The 15,722-nt window shown below is 54.2% G+C and overlaps 5 protein-coding genes across 5 annotated transcripts; 2 read left to right on the top strand and 3 right to left on the bottom strand.

Annotated features, from left to right (window-relative positions):
• Window positions 1-754: 754 nt before the first annotated feature.
• J7T55_003652 (uncharacterized protein) lies at window positions 755-3,118 on the bottom strand (the record flags this gene model as incomplete). Its single annotated transcript, XM_053142985.1, has 1 exon — window positions 755-3,118. The coding sequence occupies one exon, from the start codon at window positions 3,116-3,118 to the stop codon at window positions 755-757; it is 2,364 nt and encodes a 787-aa protein (XP_052993901.1).
• A 795-nt stretch (window positions 3,119-3,913) lies between these two features.
• J7T55_003651 (uncharacterized protein) lies at window positions 3,914-5,998 on the top strand (the record flags this gene model as incomplete). Its single annotated transcript, XM_053142984.1, has 1 exon — window positions 3,914-5,998. One exon carries the CDS (start codon window positions 3,914-3,916, stop codon window positions 5,996-5,998), a length of 2,085 nt encoding a protein of 694 aa, XP_052993900.1.
• A 2,062-nt stretch (window positions 5,999-8,060) lies between these two features.
• J7T55_003650 (h+-transporting two-sector atpase lipid-binding protein precursor) lies at window positions 8,061-8,800 on the top strand (the record flags this gene model as incomplete). Its single annotated transcript, XM_053142983.1, has 3 exons — window positions 8,061-8,181; window positions 8,341-8,672; window positions 8,795-8,800. The coding sequence occupies 3 exons, from the start codon at window positions 8,061-8,063 to the stop codon at window positions 8,798-8,800; spliced, it is 459 nt and encodes a 152-aa protein (XP_052993899.1).
• Window positions 8,801-10,666: 1,866 nt separating this feature from the next.
• Window positions 10,667-11,188, bottom strand: J7T55_003649 (uncharacterized protein; the record flags this gene model as incomplete). The annotated part of the gene is made up of 1 exon (XM_053142982.1): window positions 10,667-11,188. The coding sequence occupies one exon, from the start codon at window positions 11,186-11,188 to the stop codon at window positions 10,667-10,669; it is 522 nt and encodes a 173-aa protein (XP_052993898.1).
• A 905-nt stretch (window positions 11,189-12,093) lies between these two features.
• J7T55_003648 (uncharacterized protein) lies at window positions 12,094-15,320 on the bottom strand (the record flags this gene model as incomplete). The annotated part of the gene is made up of 8 exons (XM_053142981.1): window positions 12,094-12,387; window positions 12,477-12,574; window positions 12,633-13,094; window positions 13,149-14,280; window positions 14,351-14,530; window positions 14,663-14,755; window positions 14,886-14,965; window positions 15,182-15,320. The coding sequence occupies 8 exons, from the start codon at window positions 15,318-15,320 to the stop codon at window positions 12,094-12,096; spliced, it is 2,478 nt and encodes an 825-aa protein (XP_052993897.1).
• Window positions 15,321-15,722: the final 402 nt, after the last annotated feature.

The raw sequence follows: 15,722 nt of genomic DNA, 5'->3' as shown, positions 1-15,722 counted from the left end.
ATTCAAGTTGAGCCAAAAGCAAAGGCTTTGATGAGATGCTGAAACAAAAGGCTGAACGTGATGCTCTGGCATTTCTGGTCAGCCTTTTATTTGTTCCAGTTCAAGCAATGAGCCATCATACCAGCATTATATATATACCTGGGGCAGACTGAAGGCAATAGCTCATATCGAGCCAGTAGATGGAGCTTGCAATATGCAAATGCAAAACGCTTGAGGGTATTGATAAAAAACAGACCCAAACTCCCCACATCAAAAAAGATTTGGCAACGATGCATCCATGAAAATCCAGGAAAAGAACGGACTGGCGAGGAGGAAGGATTGCCGCCGTTTGAAGTTGCTTGAGCGAAACGGCATTGCTTGTTGATGGGTGCGACACGCGATCAAGCAAGCACGTTGCAAGGCCAGGGGTCCTGTGGGGCTGGAGTGAGGACGAATTGGCCAATCGCAGGGGCTGCTGCGGTGCAGGGAGCAAGTATCCTCCCCTTCGTTTGGCAGGTTGTATTTGCAGAAACAAATCGTTTCAAATGCTCGCCTCAACAGCTGCTGCATCAATTACAAAATGGGTTTTCAGAGATTCGTAGCGATTTTCAGATTTGCAAGTTTTAAGTGACAGCTGAAGAGAACATCATGGAGAGCGCAAGGAAGACAGGCCGATGCCATTTCACTAGAGACTGAATGCTCAGAAAACCATAAGATTGTTCCGTAGAGTATGGCATAGAATTTGCTGTTCTGTATGTTTACACAATTGGGTATCTCATCTCTCGTACACATACTCTCCCTGCCCATTCGACCCTGCTCGACCGTGCCCACGTTTTCCCTCGACATACTCGTAAACATCTTCGTCCTGCGGCCATAACCAAGTCGAGCCCTTGCCTTTGAGCTCCTCGAACCTCGCCTCGATCCTGCTCATGATCTCGTCCGAGACACGCCCCTCTGCAAACGCCCGGAAGCAGACAAACGCCTCGCCCAGCATCGCCCACTGCTTGTGGTCCGGATCCCTCGCGTGCTCCAGGATGGCAGAGTTCTGGTCCCACGACGTCAGCACCCACTCGATGAGCTGAACCGCCTCGTCGACATCTCCCAGTCGCGCCAGCGTCTCCAGGTACGTCTGGATGTGCGCCGCGCTGAGCTCGTGGTACAGGGGAGGTAGAGACTCCGCAACGCTGTCGCTGGGCGCCTGAACCGGCGATGTCAGCTCCCTCAGCGTGGACTTGAGAGTCTGGTGGGCAGTTGCGATGAGCTCCTGCGCATTCTTTGCCGGCCCACAAGCTGTCCCTTCATCTCCGAGGGCTTTCCAGGTACAACGGGCGAGGCAGTCGAAAGGAATGGGATGTAGGCCTTCACTCATTTTATAAGCGTCAAAGAGCGACAGCATCGTCCTCAAGGCCTCCACATTGTCTTCCTCCTGGCTACACCAGGGCCTGAGAACGAGTTTGCGGTGGGCCAACGCTTGCATGACCGTGTGCCAGGGCGCTGGCGCTGGAGCCCTCCTTGGCCCCGAGCGAGTGCACACAAGCTGGATTGCCCGCTTCAAATGATCGTACTTCGCGAGGACTTGTGGTTGCGGCTGGTGTTTCGCGGCGTTGGGGTTGTGGGCCCATCGCCGACGCGCTTGTCGGGAGCAAAGCAGCCCTACGTAGGCATGAAAGACGCGTACGGGAATCTGCTTCAGGCTGTCGTAGATAGGGTTGAGTGCTTTCGTCATGTCCTCGACAGCTCGTTTGTCCAGAGGACTGTCAAGAAGGTACTGTGCAGCCTTCTCCACTGTCGACGCGTTACGGACTAGTAGGGTGAGACAGTGCTTGACTGGTCTATTTCCATCCCTCAGCATCCTCTCGTACAGCTCATCCACAGACAACGGACGCAACCGCTCGCGTTCAAACTCTGTGAGATTCACATGGTGCGGCGGAAAGACCTCCTTGGCGGCTCCTGGAAGAATCGAAGACGTGTAGTCGATCTCCGCGGAGAAAAGCTTCGAGAACATCTCGGCGTAAACCTGGAAATTGGGTTTGAGATTGGGCAGTGGTGGTTCTTGACACATTTGCCAGGCCTCGTACGCGTTTCGGGTCGCCTTCACATTGGCAGCCCAAGCCGAGAAGACCGACAATGACATGCGATTTCCAGACCAGACTCTTGGTGCTCCCGAGCGTGTCTGCACTGTGATGGAATCCTGCAGGGCGGCTCCGCCTAGAGAGTCAAGCGCATGGTCCAACGTGCTATCGGAATATCCCTCTTGTCTCTTGAGGATGCCGGCCCTGACGCTTCTGCTGAGCCACTGCTCGGGGTCCTCTCTCTCCTCTGTGCCATCCAATCGTTTCCTGTACGGCGGCCAGGTCTTTGCATGGCGAACAGCAGTTCTCTTCTCTGCTTGTGACTTCTTCAACCCGAGCAACACGACCCTGATGGCCCTGTAACTCCACCTATTGATGACCAGCGGGCGGCGCAGGCCGGCAGAGAAGCCCAGCAAGATTTTCTGCGCTTTCCAGTTGTACTGTAGGTTGTCTAGTGGACTGAGAGATGAGACTCTGCGAAAGCTGCATAGTGCATGGTTGAATATTCTGCACTGGTGCGCATAGCCTGTGCGGCGATTGGGTTTGTTGGGCGTAGCGTCGGCTGGGATGGTCCGCAAGTAGCTGACTACCAACCTGGCGATTGTGACTATAGACGAAGGCCACGTTTTCAGGCAGTGGTGCACCACTCGCTTAATTAAGAGCATAAAATGCGTTGGTGTCATGTTGAAAGCGTCGTCCAACGAACGCCGCAGTGCTCCTTTAGGGAGTTCTTGCCGGAATATGGGATCCGACCGGAAGTAGGTCCTCGCGATGTAATCATACAGGCTCACTAATGATGAGCCCTTGCGCATGTGTTCGTCTGTCCTCAGGATTGCCATAAGCAAAAATATTGGCTTATGGCGGTCTGTAGAAATGAACCTCTCGACCTTGGCATCTGTGTCCTCGGCCCCAAGAATCCAGAGCCAGTGGTCCAGATCGGTCCAGTTGATTCCCTTGTAGGCAATCCTGTTGAGGCGGCTCTTCCATTCGGCTGGGTCCTGAAGGAAGGTCGAGACGCTTGTCTCCAACCTGGCCTCGTCCTGTCTAAGTGCAAGCTGGTGTGTCATGACAGGCAGTCGTGCACTTCGCGAGCGGGCGACCAGCCGCGTCTTCTCCCATGCATCCCATGTCAAGGGTTCCCCTCGGCTACGCACTTTGCGCACGAGCAGGTCGGTGGGCGACAGCTTCAACCTGTAACGCAGTCTCCTCCGCCGTTGCCCCTCGGACGGGGCCTTCCTAGGTGGAGCATGATGGTGATCGGGGTGACTGGATTCTTGTTGCACAGCAGCCGCATAAAAGCGATTGCTTAATGGAGCACTCAAGGACCTCTGGGTCAAGATATCAATAAATGTGGTCCCGAAGAACAGACAGGATGTGTAAGGACTAACGGCTAAAGGTTGGAGGACATGATGGCGCGCCTTTGTGAGATGCCTTGCGAAGCGGAGTTGCAGCATGCCCAGGGAGACAGCACCGTGAAAGCAGAGAGAATCAGTAATCAGTTAAAAGTGAGAGGGCAATGAGCCATCATCTCGAGTTTTGATGGACGATCACGAGTCCTCAATTGTGCTAAACAAATGGCAGTCCACCCATGGGCGATATGGGCTAGGATTGCCTACGAAATTTGTCCAGGCCCAATAAGTCTGGGGGATACAACACAGCATTAGTGCCAGTTTTGGTACTTACGTAAGGCCTGGGGGACAGGGGGGACGGGATGTTCGTGTTAGTCGTGCATAGGAGAGGCCCTCGGCTTCAAAAGGAACCCCTCGACAAGTCCAATTACTATCACGACTAAGCAGCAACTGCCAGTCGCACCATGCTGTAGCATCATGACCTGACCCATCTATGACAAGAAGCATCGCCAAATGTCCTCCCTCAAGCGCAAGCGACCTCACGATGCTGCAGCAGCTCGTGCTAAGTCTCCACCCAAGCCAGTCCACCGTGCAACACGTCACACCTCCAATGCCCCGCTCCTCTTCAAGGCCGACCCGGAGCCACGCCGCAAACGCGCCAAACCTCCCGATGCAGCCGTGTCTCATGCACAACCAGAGCCAGAGCCAAAGCCAAAGCCAGAGCCAGAGGCGAGCGATGGCCAGGACGGAGAGACTCATGAGTTAAAGAAGGCCAGCCTCAGGGGTCGCCCATCTGCACGAGCACCTGCATCTGCACCTGCTGCGCCCACACACCCAAGCGCGTCGGGGCGCTCAGCACAGCGCCGGCCCGTGCTGCAGGCTACGAATCAGGCTCGTCAGGGCCCGGCATTGAAGCCTGCAAGGAGCCTCCGCCACCGTCACGATCATGCTCAACCCGACGACGACGACCACGCCAACACAAGTCGCCCCGTCCAGCCGATGCATGTCGAGCAAAGCGCAGACCTGAGACCTCGAGGTTCAGCTGTCGCTTCAACACCAAAAGATTCACAGCCACCGCCGCGAACTGTCCCGAAGCATCCATCCCCTCCTATACCACACCAGCAACAGCAACAGCAACAAGACTCACATATGCCGTCGAATACACGCACTACCGCTCCTATGACACAACTTCCTTCCCGATCGGCTAGGGTCCCAGATCAAGTAGCAGCGAACACGAGCAAACCATTTCTACAGGCCCCTAAGCGCTCGCCAAAACCGGCCAAGAAGACGCAGCAGCAACCTGGCAAAGAGCAGAAGAGGCCAAGCACCGCCCAGCGAAACATCGATAAGGTCGTGTTCGGCAACATATGTTTCTCGACATGGTACCACTCACCCTACGGCACGGAGGCACTGGGAGACGTGTCAGGGAACAGCGTCAAGTCGGGCAACAGCAACGGGCCCTCCTCCCAGGACGGGAATAACAAGGACGACAGCCAGGGGAACGCGTCGTCCCGAAAGACGAAAGAAGACAAGCTAGACAGGCTGTACGTCTGCCCGTGCTGCTTCAAGTACTCCAAGGAGCTGGTGCCATGGTGGCAGCACGTCCACCAGTGCGAGAGGAGGGGCTACGTTCCTGGCAAGAAGATCTACACACACCCTAAGGGCCAGCGAGCGAGGCACGCCGCCACGACGCCCAAGGGTACAGGGCGCAAGAGGAAGGCGCCAGACACGCCAGCCCAGCCCGCCGTGAATGACACCGTCGAAGACCAGGGCGAGTGGTCCATCTGGGAGGTTGACGGGGAGGAGCACGGGCTGTTCTGCCAGAATCTGTCGCTGTTCGCCAAGCTATTCCTCGACAACAAGTCCGTCTTCTTCGACGTGATCGGCTTCAACTACTTCCTGCTGGTGCACACGACGCCGCGCCCATCACCGCCCTCGCCACCCCAGGACGGCGATGAGGATCAGCAGCAGCAGCCGCCACCGCCGCCCAAGCACCAGATCGTGGGCTTCTTCTCCAAGGAGAAGCTGTCGTGGGACAACAACAACCTGGCGTGCATCCTGATCTTCCCGCCCTGGCAGCGCAAGGGCCTCGGCGCGCTGCTGATGGGCGTGAGCTACGAGATATCGCGGCGCGAGGGCGTCGTCGGCGGGCCCGAGAAGCCCATCTCCGACCTCGGCAAGCGCGGCTACAAGCGCTTCTGGGCCGGCGAGATCGCCGCCTGGCTGCTGGGGCTGGACACGAGCGGCGGGGACGAGGTCGTCGTCGACGCCGACGAGTGCAGCCGCGCCACGTGGATCGTCCCCGAGGACTGCCTGGCTGTCCTGAGGGAGATGGGCATCGTGGAGGAGGCGGGGCTGGGGCCACCGAAGCCTGTTAGACGTGGCACTTCCCCAGGTGACGGGGACGGCGGGGAGGCAGCGGCTGCTGTTACCAACGGCGAGAAGGAGAAGGAGGTGCCCCGGGTGCGGGTCAGTAAAGAGGCTGTTTGGGACTGGGTCAGGGCGAACGGGATCAGCCTGGAGAAGGCCTGTGATCCGGATGGGTTCGTAGACGGCTATGCTGTCAAAACAACGTCAGTGGAGGAGGACGAAGAATAGCATGTAACATCCTGCGCTATGCAGCTACATCTACCGGATGGAGCTCGCCAGTACTATCAAAGATCAAAGATATCCGACTTCGTTCACACCGTTATTTTCAAGGTCTGAGTAATACGTCTAATTCTCAACATTTATCTATCGTATTGTCAGAACCTCCTTACATGACAGTATGCTTGTCCACCATCCGTCAGACAGTGGGCCGCGAAGCTATAGAATGCCAATGTCCCCTTTTGGGCAAGGAGCTTGGGCCAGCCCGGCGCAAAGGATCTTGGGGGCCGGAGTGGGAGCTGAGTGAGCTGCGACATTGGCGCACTGGCACTAATCTCGGGTGCGGCCACGCGGGAATGCAACCACGGAACCCAACGGAATCCAACCAGAGAGCCAGCCAGCATCAAAGGGCCGATAGGTTCATTTTCCTTCTTCTTTAGGGGGCAATCAAGAGATGAGACAGATATGTTGTGTGCTTACTGATCTCAAAGTCTGAGTCTGCTGCTGGTGAACACGGTTCCCATAGACATGCAGGCATTGCAGATATGATAAGCAACAAGAAAAAGTAAAATGACAGCCAAGATATCCTGTCAGCTGTACCTATACGTACTACATGAGCAAGAATCCCTCCAGGGTCAGCTGTCACCCTTGCAGCTGGGAGGTCTCGAAACGATAGGTCGCATTGCGGCTTGAGAGCTTTTTTCCCAGCCGTCCAACGTCAGAGTTGAGGCTCCGAATGCCAAGGCCGATTGGCGTGCCGGCGACCTGAGCGCCCATTACAGGGTTGCACACCACGGGTGATCGCGGGTTGGTTTGGGTTTGGGCTTGGAAAAATTTTCTGATGCTCTTTGGGACGTCAGCGCGTCAGAGCCTACAGCAGAGATAATATTGCATACGGTTCCTCCGATGTCCAGCAGCGTAATGACAGGATTGAATCCCAATCACGGGCTTATTCTTGATCATTCACTATTCCCCCTGAGTCTAAATTAGTTTCTCGATTTTACCTTCTCCTTTTCCACAAAAAGGTCTGGGTGTTTCGTTGGTATCATCAGCTTCAATGCTTGTATCCTTGCATCTCACTTATCAACTGTGATTGACCACCGAGCGTTAAGAGTACGACGCTAGCCCATCAGCGAGCAGCCCTGCAAAACGTGGCTCTGGCGGACAGGGCAGCAAGATTTGCGTGCTGCCCAGGACAGCTACCGCACTGGCACTGGCTCTGGAAGTTTTCCAACCGCTAGCCGAGAAACCATGTTGTCGGTGCTGCATAGCGCAGAGTTGCATGGCACGCACGCAGGAACACCCTTGAGCATTTGGCCGCAACTTTCTCTAGCCTCAACAAGGATTCGGCCGTGGGGGTCACATATCATACCCGAATTGCTTGTTGCCAGCATTGACTCTGCCTGCCCCTGAGGAAACCTCAGACGGAAAAGTTTTTGCAGCTGCGTTTTGTTCTCCTTTGGGTTCAGATCAGAGAGCTTAAGAGTGCCCGGGGATGCTGTAAGTCGCTGGCCTCAAGTTCGTGATGTGAGTGCGAAGAATGCCCGCAGATCTTCGATCAGATCAGTAGGACTGGCGAAATTCTCATGAGTCGTGTCGACTGCCAACTTGGCAGCAGAAGAGAGGAAGCTCTGATTCTCGCCTGGAATTCGAGGGATCATACCTCCTTATGAATTGTCCCGTTTATTCAACCAAGTCCCGATATCGCCCGAGCTCGAGTGAGTTCCCGGCGACCGGGGCGTTATTTTTCCTTGCTGATGGCTAGGTACGGTGGATCCTGACATAGTGGTGGCTTCGATGATGCGGTGGATCGAGTGTTCCTGCTTAGGATGTCATTGGCCCGTGATACTCGAGTCTCGGTGGTTTGCTGGGTTTTGTTGGCTGGCAGCTCCGGGTCCCCGTCCCACCCATTCACCTGACCTCCGCTCTGTCCTTTTCCCTTCGACTCTCATTTTTTCCCTCATCCACACCGAGCATCTACTCGAACCTTGCCGTCCTCAAGCAACCTGCCCAATCCTTCCCTTTTTATCAAAAGTTCTTCTTTTGGATACCTATCTCCCCTCCATCAGACACAATGGCCTCTACCCGTGTGCTCGCCTCTCGCCTGGCTTCGTCCATGGCCTCCACGACCACCAAGGTCGCTCGCCCTGCCATGCGTGTCCAGGTCGCCAACGCTTCCAAGCGTACCATCACTGGTAAGGAAACCATCTAGAGCTTGTCGGTCCACAGCCGTCGGCCTTCAACGTCATCGGCCCGAAATGGTTGGAAGTCAATTGAGACTTCCAATTGACCCAATTGTGCCTGTTACCACGCCGCCGTAGCTCTCGATCGGTACTGAGAAAAATCTTCAATAGGCATGAGCAAGCCCAGCCCTCTCCAGGCCGTCAAGCGCCAGAGCATCATCAACACCACCACCCGCTCTGCCTTCAAGCAGCAGGCCCGCCCCTACAGCTCCGAGATGGCCAACGCCCTGGTTGAGGTCTCCAAGAACCTGGGTATGGGTTCCGCCGCCATCGGTCTGACTGGTGCTGGTATCGGTATCGGTCTCGTCTTCGCCGCTCTCCTGAACGGTGTTGCCCGCAACCCCGCCCTCCGTGGCCAGTTGTTCTCCTACGCCATTCTGGGTTTCGCCTTCGTCGAGGCCATTGGTCTTTTCGACCTCATGGTTGCCCTCATGGCCAAGTTCGTACGTGCAACCCCAGCCCCACACACTCGTCGATCCTCGATGAGTCCATTGATGCACCTTTATGAAAATGCCTCAATGGCAGCAACACTTGGCCGGACCACCGCTAACGGGCGCACTTGCAGACGTAAACAACCCATTCATTTTGTCACTGGACGAATGGAGCATGCCTCGCCGAAAGCTGGTGGGCCACTTGCCTGGAGCTGGATGGTGCCAAAGGTCCGGTGCCCACCACTCGGCGGCAGTATAGACAAGCATTGGAGGAGCATTCTGGGCGTGTATTGCATAGAAGGGTGCTTGCGGCGGCTACCATAGAGCATAGACGGCGAGACTTGCACGTTCAGGTTTCCGGGAACTGTACAATAGCAAATGCCAGTCCATCCCGATCCTCTGGATCCTGAAGATGATGAAAAGACCACTCTGTTTCTCTGTCGTTTCGCGATATTTTTGAAGCTCCGAGACCGGCTGCCAGAGTTGCACTAGGATTCGTGATCAAGAAGCTCCACGAGCTGCGTGCAATGTGACAGCGCTGGCGGTGTTTCTCAGCAGCTTAGGCGGGTCTGGCGATCATGTCGGCGAATGGAGGTCCGTCTCCAGAAGTCAATTGAACAGCTCGGCGCGCTTGTGCTCGGAGCTGGGTGAGCTTATCGTACTCCCAATCTGGGCTTATGGCGTATCTGAAGAATCGCTCGCCTGTGCTCGCGGGATTTCCTGGGGAAAGGGCTCCATCTCCACGACCATCGTGTGAGCAGTGGGTCCTCGCGGGTAAGCTAGAGAGCCCAGCGAGTCGATCGTGTGGAGCGATTCAGCCGGCGGGGACTTTTGGTGAGTGGTGCGAGTCGACAACACGGCGTTTTTGGGTGAGTGCGGCCCACGCTTAGATGGTGTTCCAATTGATGTGAAAAAACGTGTTCAACATTGGAATTGAGGAGAGACTTGACGTTGAATTTACCTCGCTTGTCGTTGCATTTCCCCTCATGCTTGTTAGGTCACGTGTAACCACCCCCTCTCAACATTCACTTGGAAAGGGGAAGCCCAAGAAGGAAGAATGGCCTGACTTCCTTACCCCACACTCTCCTACCCCATGGGACAACCCGCGGTAGTTGGGGACTCACCAAGCGGTGGCTGCTTGGATGGACGCGTTTTCCACGTCTCTTCTGCCAATCTCTTTTCGACTGTCAATGCCTCAATTGATGTTGTTGACTGTCCGTATCAGCAGGAGAGACAGGGCCATTCGAACCGCCCAGGAAACGAAGGCATCACCATGTAGATACTCACACAGGGATACTGCTCTAGACGAGCTGCATGTGCCGAGCCTGCTCAGTTTTTGATCTCGAGCACAGCCATTATGGAATTGAGCAAGAAGGACGTTGTGCAAGTATCTCGCCCACTGTTAGCATCTCTGGTACGAATGATCTTTAAAAAAAAAAATCCTTGTGAATTCTGCTCAGAGTGCCTTACAAAGTGTAGAAGTGACAAGGCGGCAACTGTCGCAGGAGTGGGCGACGTTTTCGACTTTTTTTGACATTCTATATTATTTGTGATCGAGTGAAAGTGCACATTGGATCTTTGCGGAATACAGGATGGCAATGAAAGGCTAGATGCCTGGGGATTATGAGACCAGAGCCTGCACTACCTGTTAAATGTATGGTCTGATCTGTAGTGCGAGGTTCAATAAAAGAAGAGGTAGAAATGATCATCACTTTGACACTTCTTGACTCGAGGAGGAGCAAAGCTGCCTCGACGTGCTGCGAATACATTTTGGAACAAACACAAGGACGATAGATGAGTTCGACAAACCCGAAGGGAATACACTTGTTAAGTTCAACCCGAAGCCAGAAATCTAGGCCCTAGATATTTCCCGTGGTTGGCCGCAGGGCAGTGATAGCTGCCACCCAACAGTTTCTGAAGCTCCTCCACCCACCTTTCTTGCACATCCTGATTCCCAACACCCACTTCGTCCTTCGCAGATACCATGAGGTCTTGTTCTATGCTGACTATGTAGTAGCAGTAGCTGGGGTCCTTCCTGACGTGCCATTCACCTCCACAGAACCGGCTTCAGAACCCGACGCATCCCGTATTGAAGAGGCCTTCGAATTGAGGCAAGTCGTGTCCGAGCTTACAGAGGGGTCCAAGGTGGTCGGGTGTCTCGAGTCCGCGCGGTCCTGAGAGGGTGAGCAGTTGCTCTCTCCAGAGCAAATCGTACGATCATCCGCCCAACAGTCCGTTGTCAGCCCCGAACGACTTGGCCCTGCTTCGTACGCAGGAGGTTCGTGGCCTTGTTCCCTCCGTGGAGCCCCTGAGTATTTGGGACATTCCGGCAGAACCTCGTCATTGTCATTCTCGCCAGTGGGCCGCGCAGGCTCGAGACAGCCACTGGTGCACCAGACCAGGAAGATCAGTATCACTGTCAGGATGGCGCAGCCTGGTATGACTCCTCCCAATATGATACCCAGGACGTTCGAAAAGCCGCTTGTGTCGTTGGGATTTCCATCTGAGGACTGTTCTAGAGTGCTCATGGTCACATGGCCTGTTTTCTTTGGACAACGTAAATTCTTGAACAAGATAACTTGTTGTTGGTTGGATTTTGTAGTGCATTAAGATGAGGAAGAAGAAGAAGGAGACGCTGGGTGACCATTATGGGTGGATGGTCTCAGCCATATGTGGTGAACCTGTGCCCAGTAGAACAAGCAAACAGGGCGGCTGTACACAGATGGGTGTCACCGAGAGGTGGTAGCCATTCGTCTTGTGTACTATTGGCCTGAGACATTGAATAGTTACACGTTTTGTGAGAATTTGAATGAGCGATCCACGTTCAATATTACTTCCAGAGATTCTAGCAACGCACACTGACGTGACCGTTTCAAATTGGATTCTCGCGCAAGTCCGCATTCCTGTCTTCCTGGCCAGAAGCCGTCCCAGTGATAATGAAGATGTCGAAATTCGATTTGTATCACTTTTCAGGGGCAATTTTGCACATCGATCAGCTAGAATCGCATTAACAATTGCCTGTGTATCACCGTATACATGACACAAAGCGGAGCGAAAGTTGCAGAACGAGTTGTTCCTATGAGGCCACGAAACCCTCAGCTCTTAGTAAAGGCACTCGTACTTGATTACACAGAAGTCGGTTGCATGGGGGTCAAGTTGTGGACGTACACTAAATCGTAATGGGCGGCGATGGGTTGAGACTTTCAGGGAACGAGGGCGCAGTCGTGAAAATGGCGAGAGCACAACGGCGGTTGACGAGGAATTACCTGAGTTATCAAACCCTTAAACCGCAGGGTAGCATCGCACTCTATTTCACTTAGTGACCTACAAGACACATACATCAATCATCACATGCTCAAGATCAGGGCTCACGAACTCAGATTTCGATCATGCTCGTCTTCTCTACCAAACACTAACTGTGTCTGCTATTATCTCAATGCCCACCATATCCCCGCGTCCTGGTCAGCCTTCCATTCATCACCGGCAGAGGCTGCTTCTTCTCGTTCCTCACAAGCGAATTTACGGCAGCCCACATCTCCATGATCCCAGACCTCTTGGCCGGCAACATGCTGTACTGCAGGCTGTACAGGTTCTTGCGGTTAATCGGCGGGACGAACTTGCCCGTGAGCAGGCAGAGGAGCACCCGTGGTGATAGATAGTGCTTCCGGATGCGTGCGGCCATGTGGAAGTATTGGTGGAACATGGCGCGGAAGGTCAGGGGTATAGACTGGCGATGAGAGGTTAGCCGTGCGCTGCTCTGTCGTGGAGGCAACAGGTGGAGGAAGCCAGCAAAGGGCGAGCATCGAACTATCGTACCTTAAGGTAAATTACCGATGTAGACGGGAGGTCTGGTATTGGTGGATTATGTACTGCTCTATGTTTTTGGGTATCACGAAGTTCAAAACGAATGCCCCCTGAACGCTTGTTAGCAAGATCTTGCCGCCAGGAAGCTTCCAGACCGATCTGACATACCTGGCAACCTCTGAGGGTCCTTAATCCGGAGCATCAGGGCAAACAGGGGAAAATGATTTAAGCAGGAAAGAAGTGTATCGAAAGCGGCTTTGAGCGAGATGATGACCATTCTGGCTATGGCGAAGTTTAGGTAGAACACCACCACAGTTGGCAGCAGGAACAACAGGAGGCAGAAGACGATCGTGCCAACCAGAAGCTGATCGAGGTCGTAATCACACGAGTCAATACGGTTTCGCAGGACGTTGTGCTTCTTTCCGCGGAAGAGATGAAATAGCGAGATGAGAATTGTCAGTTGCCAGTGATATATACGGGCGGAGGCGAGGTAGAAAGAGTATATATGGACGGTAAGGATGGAAAGCAGGTCCGAGAATACTGCAATGGGCATGCTGGCCCCGGCAAAACTGGTGAATCCGATGAACCAGATGACGCCAGGCAGTGCCGGCCGGAAAGTGTCAATGCAGCCTGGAAAATGTCAGTAAATACTTATGCCAGGCGAGAAAACAGCCGATGACTTACTGGCCCAGTAATCAATGACCCACAGGAACAAATCACCAAGAAACGCGGCTAGCTCCGTGTTGAGCTTTAGGCCGGCTGGCCAGCCCATCAACCAGGAGATGCCGCTTTGGAGAGCTTCGACGGTGTAAGTTGTCAAGATGAGGCTGATCTGGTCAGCAACCCAAGATGCGTTGTCGATAATATATGAGCCCAAGGCAATCCCGATGATCACATCGTTGGCAACAAGCCATAGACTGTTGTAAAACCGGATGTAGTCAGGATGGCTTGTCGTCACGCTTTCCCAATCGTTCTTTCTCTGCCTCAACGTGACATATTGCATTGGCCAGTAGCAGAACTGCTGCAGCCGAATCTCCACCTGCTGCGCCGTGGCCGAGATATCCTTGAGGGCAGCCATGTGAGGCTGCGGTCGCCACTCCAAGACGACCAACAGCATCTCGGCCGCTACTCGGTGGCCAACGAGCCCAAAAATGAAGGCTTGTCGGATGATGGGATATACGTAGACTGTGATCAACTCCCATATCCAGAGCAGAACAAAGTTCTTCATCGTAGTCGCAGACTCAACCACACGCTCAGACACACTAAGACTTCGCTTGGGTCTCGCCCCTAGTCTTGACACGTTTTTCTGAAGAAGCATTTCGAGCTCCGATGACCAATTGATCTGGTTGACAATTCTAGGCAGCGCCCTCTCCTTGTTCGAGGCAGGTCGCTTTGTGATGGAGTGCTGCTTGAGCTTCTCGATGAGCCTTTCGGCTTTCTCCCTCCGCAGCCGTTCCTGCGTCTCCTCTTGCGCCTCGGCCTCACCGACATAGGCCAGCCTCTCGTCCATGGGCTTGTCACCCAGGGCTAGCGCAATGGGATTTAGAGATATGTACTGCATTCTTGTTGGTAGCGGTCGCTGGAATTGTATAATCTGAATGCTCGAGGCTTTTGCACATCGGACTTGAGGAACGCGGGTATTCGAGTCAATCGTCACACGCACCCATGACGGATCAATCACAACTGCGTCATCGACGTTCGAGACACCAAGTACGTGCATACTTGACTGACCGCACAGCTCGAAAATCCGTCCTATAGGGTGGGGAGCGCTCCTGAACAGGGTGAGAGACTTCAGCGCGCCCTCGACATTTCGAGCCTGGTGGATATGGCTTAGCAGGACACTCTAAATCTCGCCCGACAGTCTAATCAGACAATGAAGGACTAACATCGACGGCTTCTAGAATGGCAACCACGAACACATCCAATGCCGAGTTCCTCCAGCCCACGACCACCCCAGGCAGGTCCGACCTTGGGATGTCGATCGGCCAGAAAATGCGCATCAACCCATCATGCTCTGGCATGACAGACAGCCTCGATGGGCGCGGGTCCACGGCTCTAGAACGACCCTCTTCGTCTTAGCTGCTCCCGTGCGGATATGCCTGATCCCGTGGACCGAGGATGCTTGCGTAGATAGTTAGCGGCGCGCGTCGAGAAAGGTCGCAGGAAGGAACGCCAATGGGGCCGAGAGACGGTCGTACCAGGTCTGACTCTCTTGCTGCTAGACGTGCAACAGGCAGGAGGACAACGAGGAAGAATAGCGACAGTACGACGAAACCGTATGCGGCGCGCGACTAAACAAGAAACAGAGACAAGTCAGCTAACTGGAATGACGCGTGCGTTCGGGCATTTCTGGCGAGCTCTGAGACGGAGACTTTGCCCAGATGAAGACGCAGTACGCGGCCGATGGGAAGCCAGACTCACAACAACTCCGTAGTCCCAAGCAAAGATGGCAAGCTCATAGAGCCTCGTGACCAGGTCCCATCGAGCGGTGGTGTAGCCGGCTACGAAGATTCCAATCGTTAGGGCGGAGAAGGGGTGCATAGAAACGCCGTCTGGTCGCTACTTTAAGCGCATTCCGAGTCTGTATATCGCGAGGAAATTCGAAAACAGGAGTCCCGCAAATCGAGTCCCCAGTCGTGTTTTGTCCACGATAAGAGCAGAGCGGGAGGGCTGTGGTTTGCTTGACGTGACGAGCTGTCGCAATCAGTTTTAATTACCACATGCGCTAGTTGGAGCTGGAGAAGCCAAGCTTAGACCCCTGTTGAGGTCCCCCTGCCTGCCGGCAATCCAGCCTTCTTCAGCGGGGATCTCACGTTCTAGGCCCTGAAGCTTCTCCTGAGATCGAGGTCGAGCCATCTGTCGACCACAGCCCCAGTTTGCTTAGCGTTCTTGTTCTTGCAGCAAAGCGCTGGCATGAAAGAGCCTCGAACATTGGCACCAAGCAATCTTGGGCCACAAGAATATGCAGGAAGACGGCACACAGCAGCCATCCCACAATAGGGACAATTCACGTCTGAGCATATCTTATGTGACAGGACTGACATCCCTAAAAAGTAACAATTTATTGCCTTGGTAGGAAGTAGCTCTCACCATGCCTTAGAAACAGGGTCTCGTCTCTGTCAGTTTTCAGCCCCATCAGGCAGTGTGGTCCAGAGTTGAATTAGTTTTGATTGATATGAGTGTAGTCTTTTTTATAGCCCATTTTAAGTACCAAACGCCTGGTACAAAGTACTACGATGCAAGACGGATGCAGTTACA

The sequence above is a fragment of the Diaporthe amygdali genome (genome assembly GCF_026229845.1).
Source record: "Diaporthe amygdali strain CAA958 chromosome Unknown NODE_13_length_1014660_cov_65_381101, whole genome shotgun sequence".
NCBI classification, from domain to species: domain Eukaryota; kingdom Fungi; phylum Ascomycota; class Sordariomycetes; order Diaporthales; family Diaporthaceae; genus Diaporthe; species Diaporthe amygdali.
Note: the sequence above shows the minus strand (reverse complement) of the source record. Positions and strands in the feature narration are given on the sequence as shown.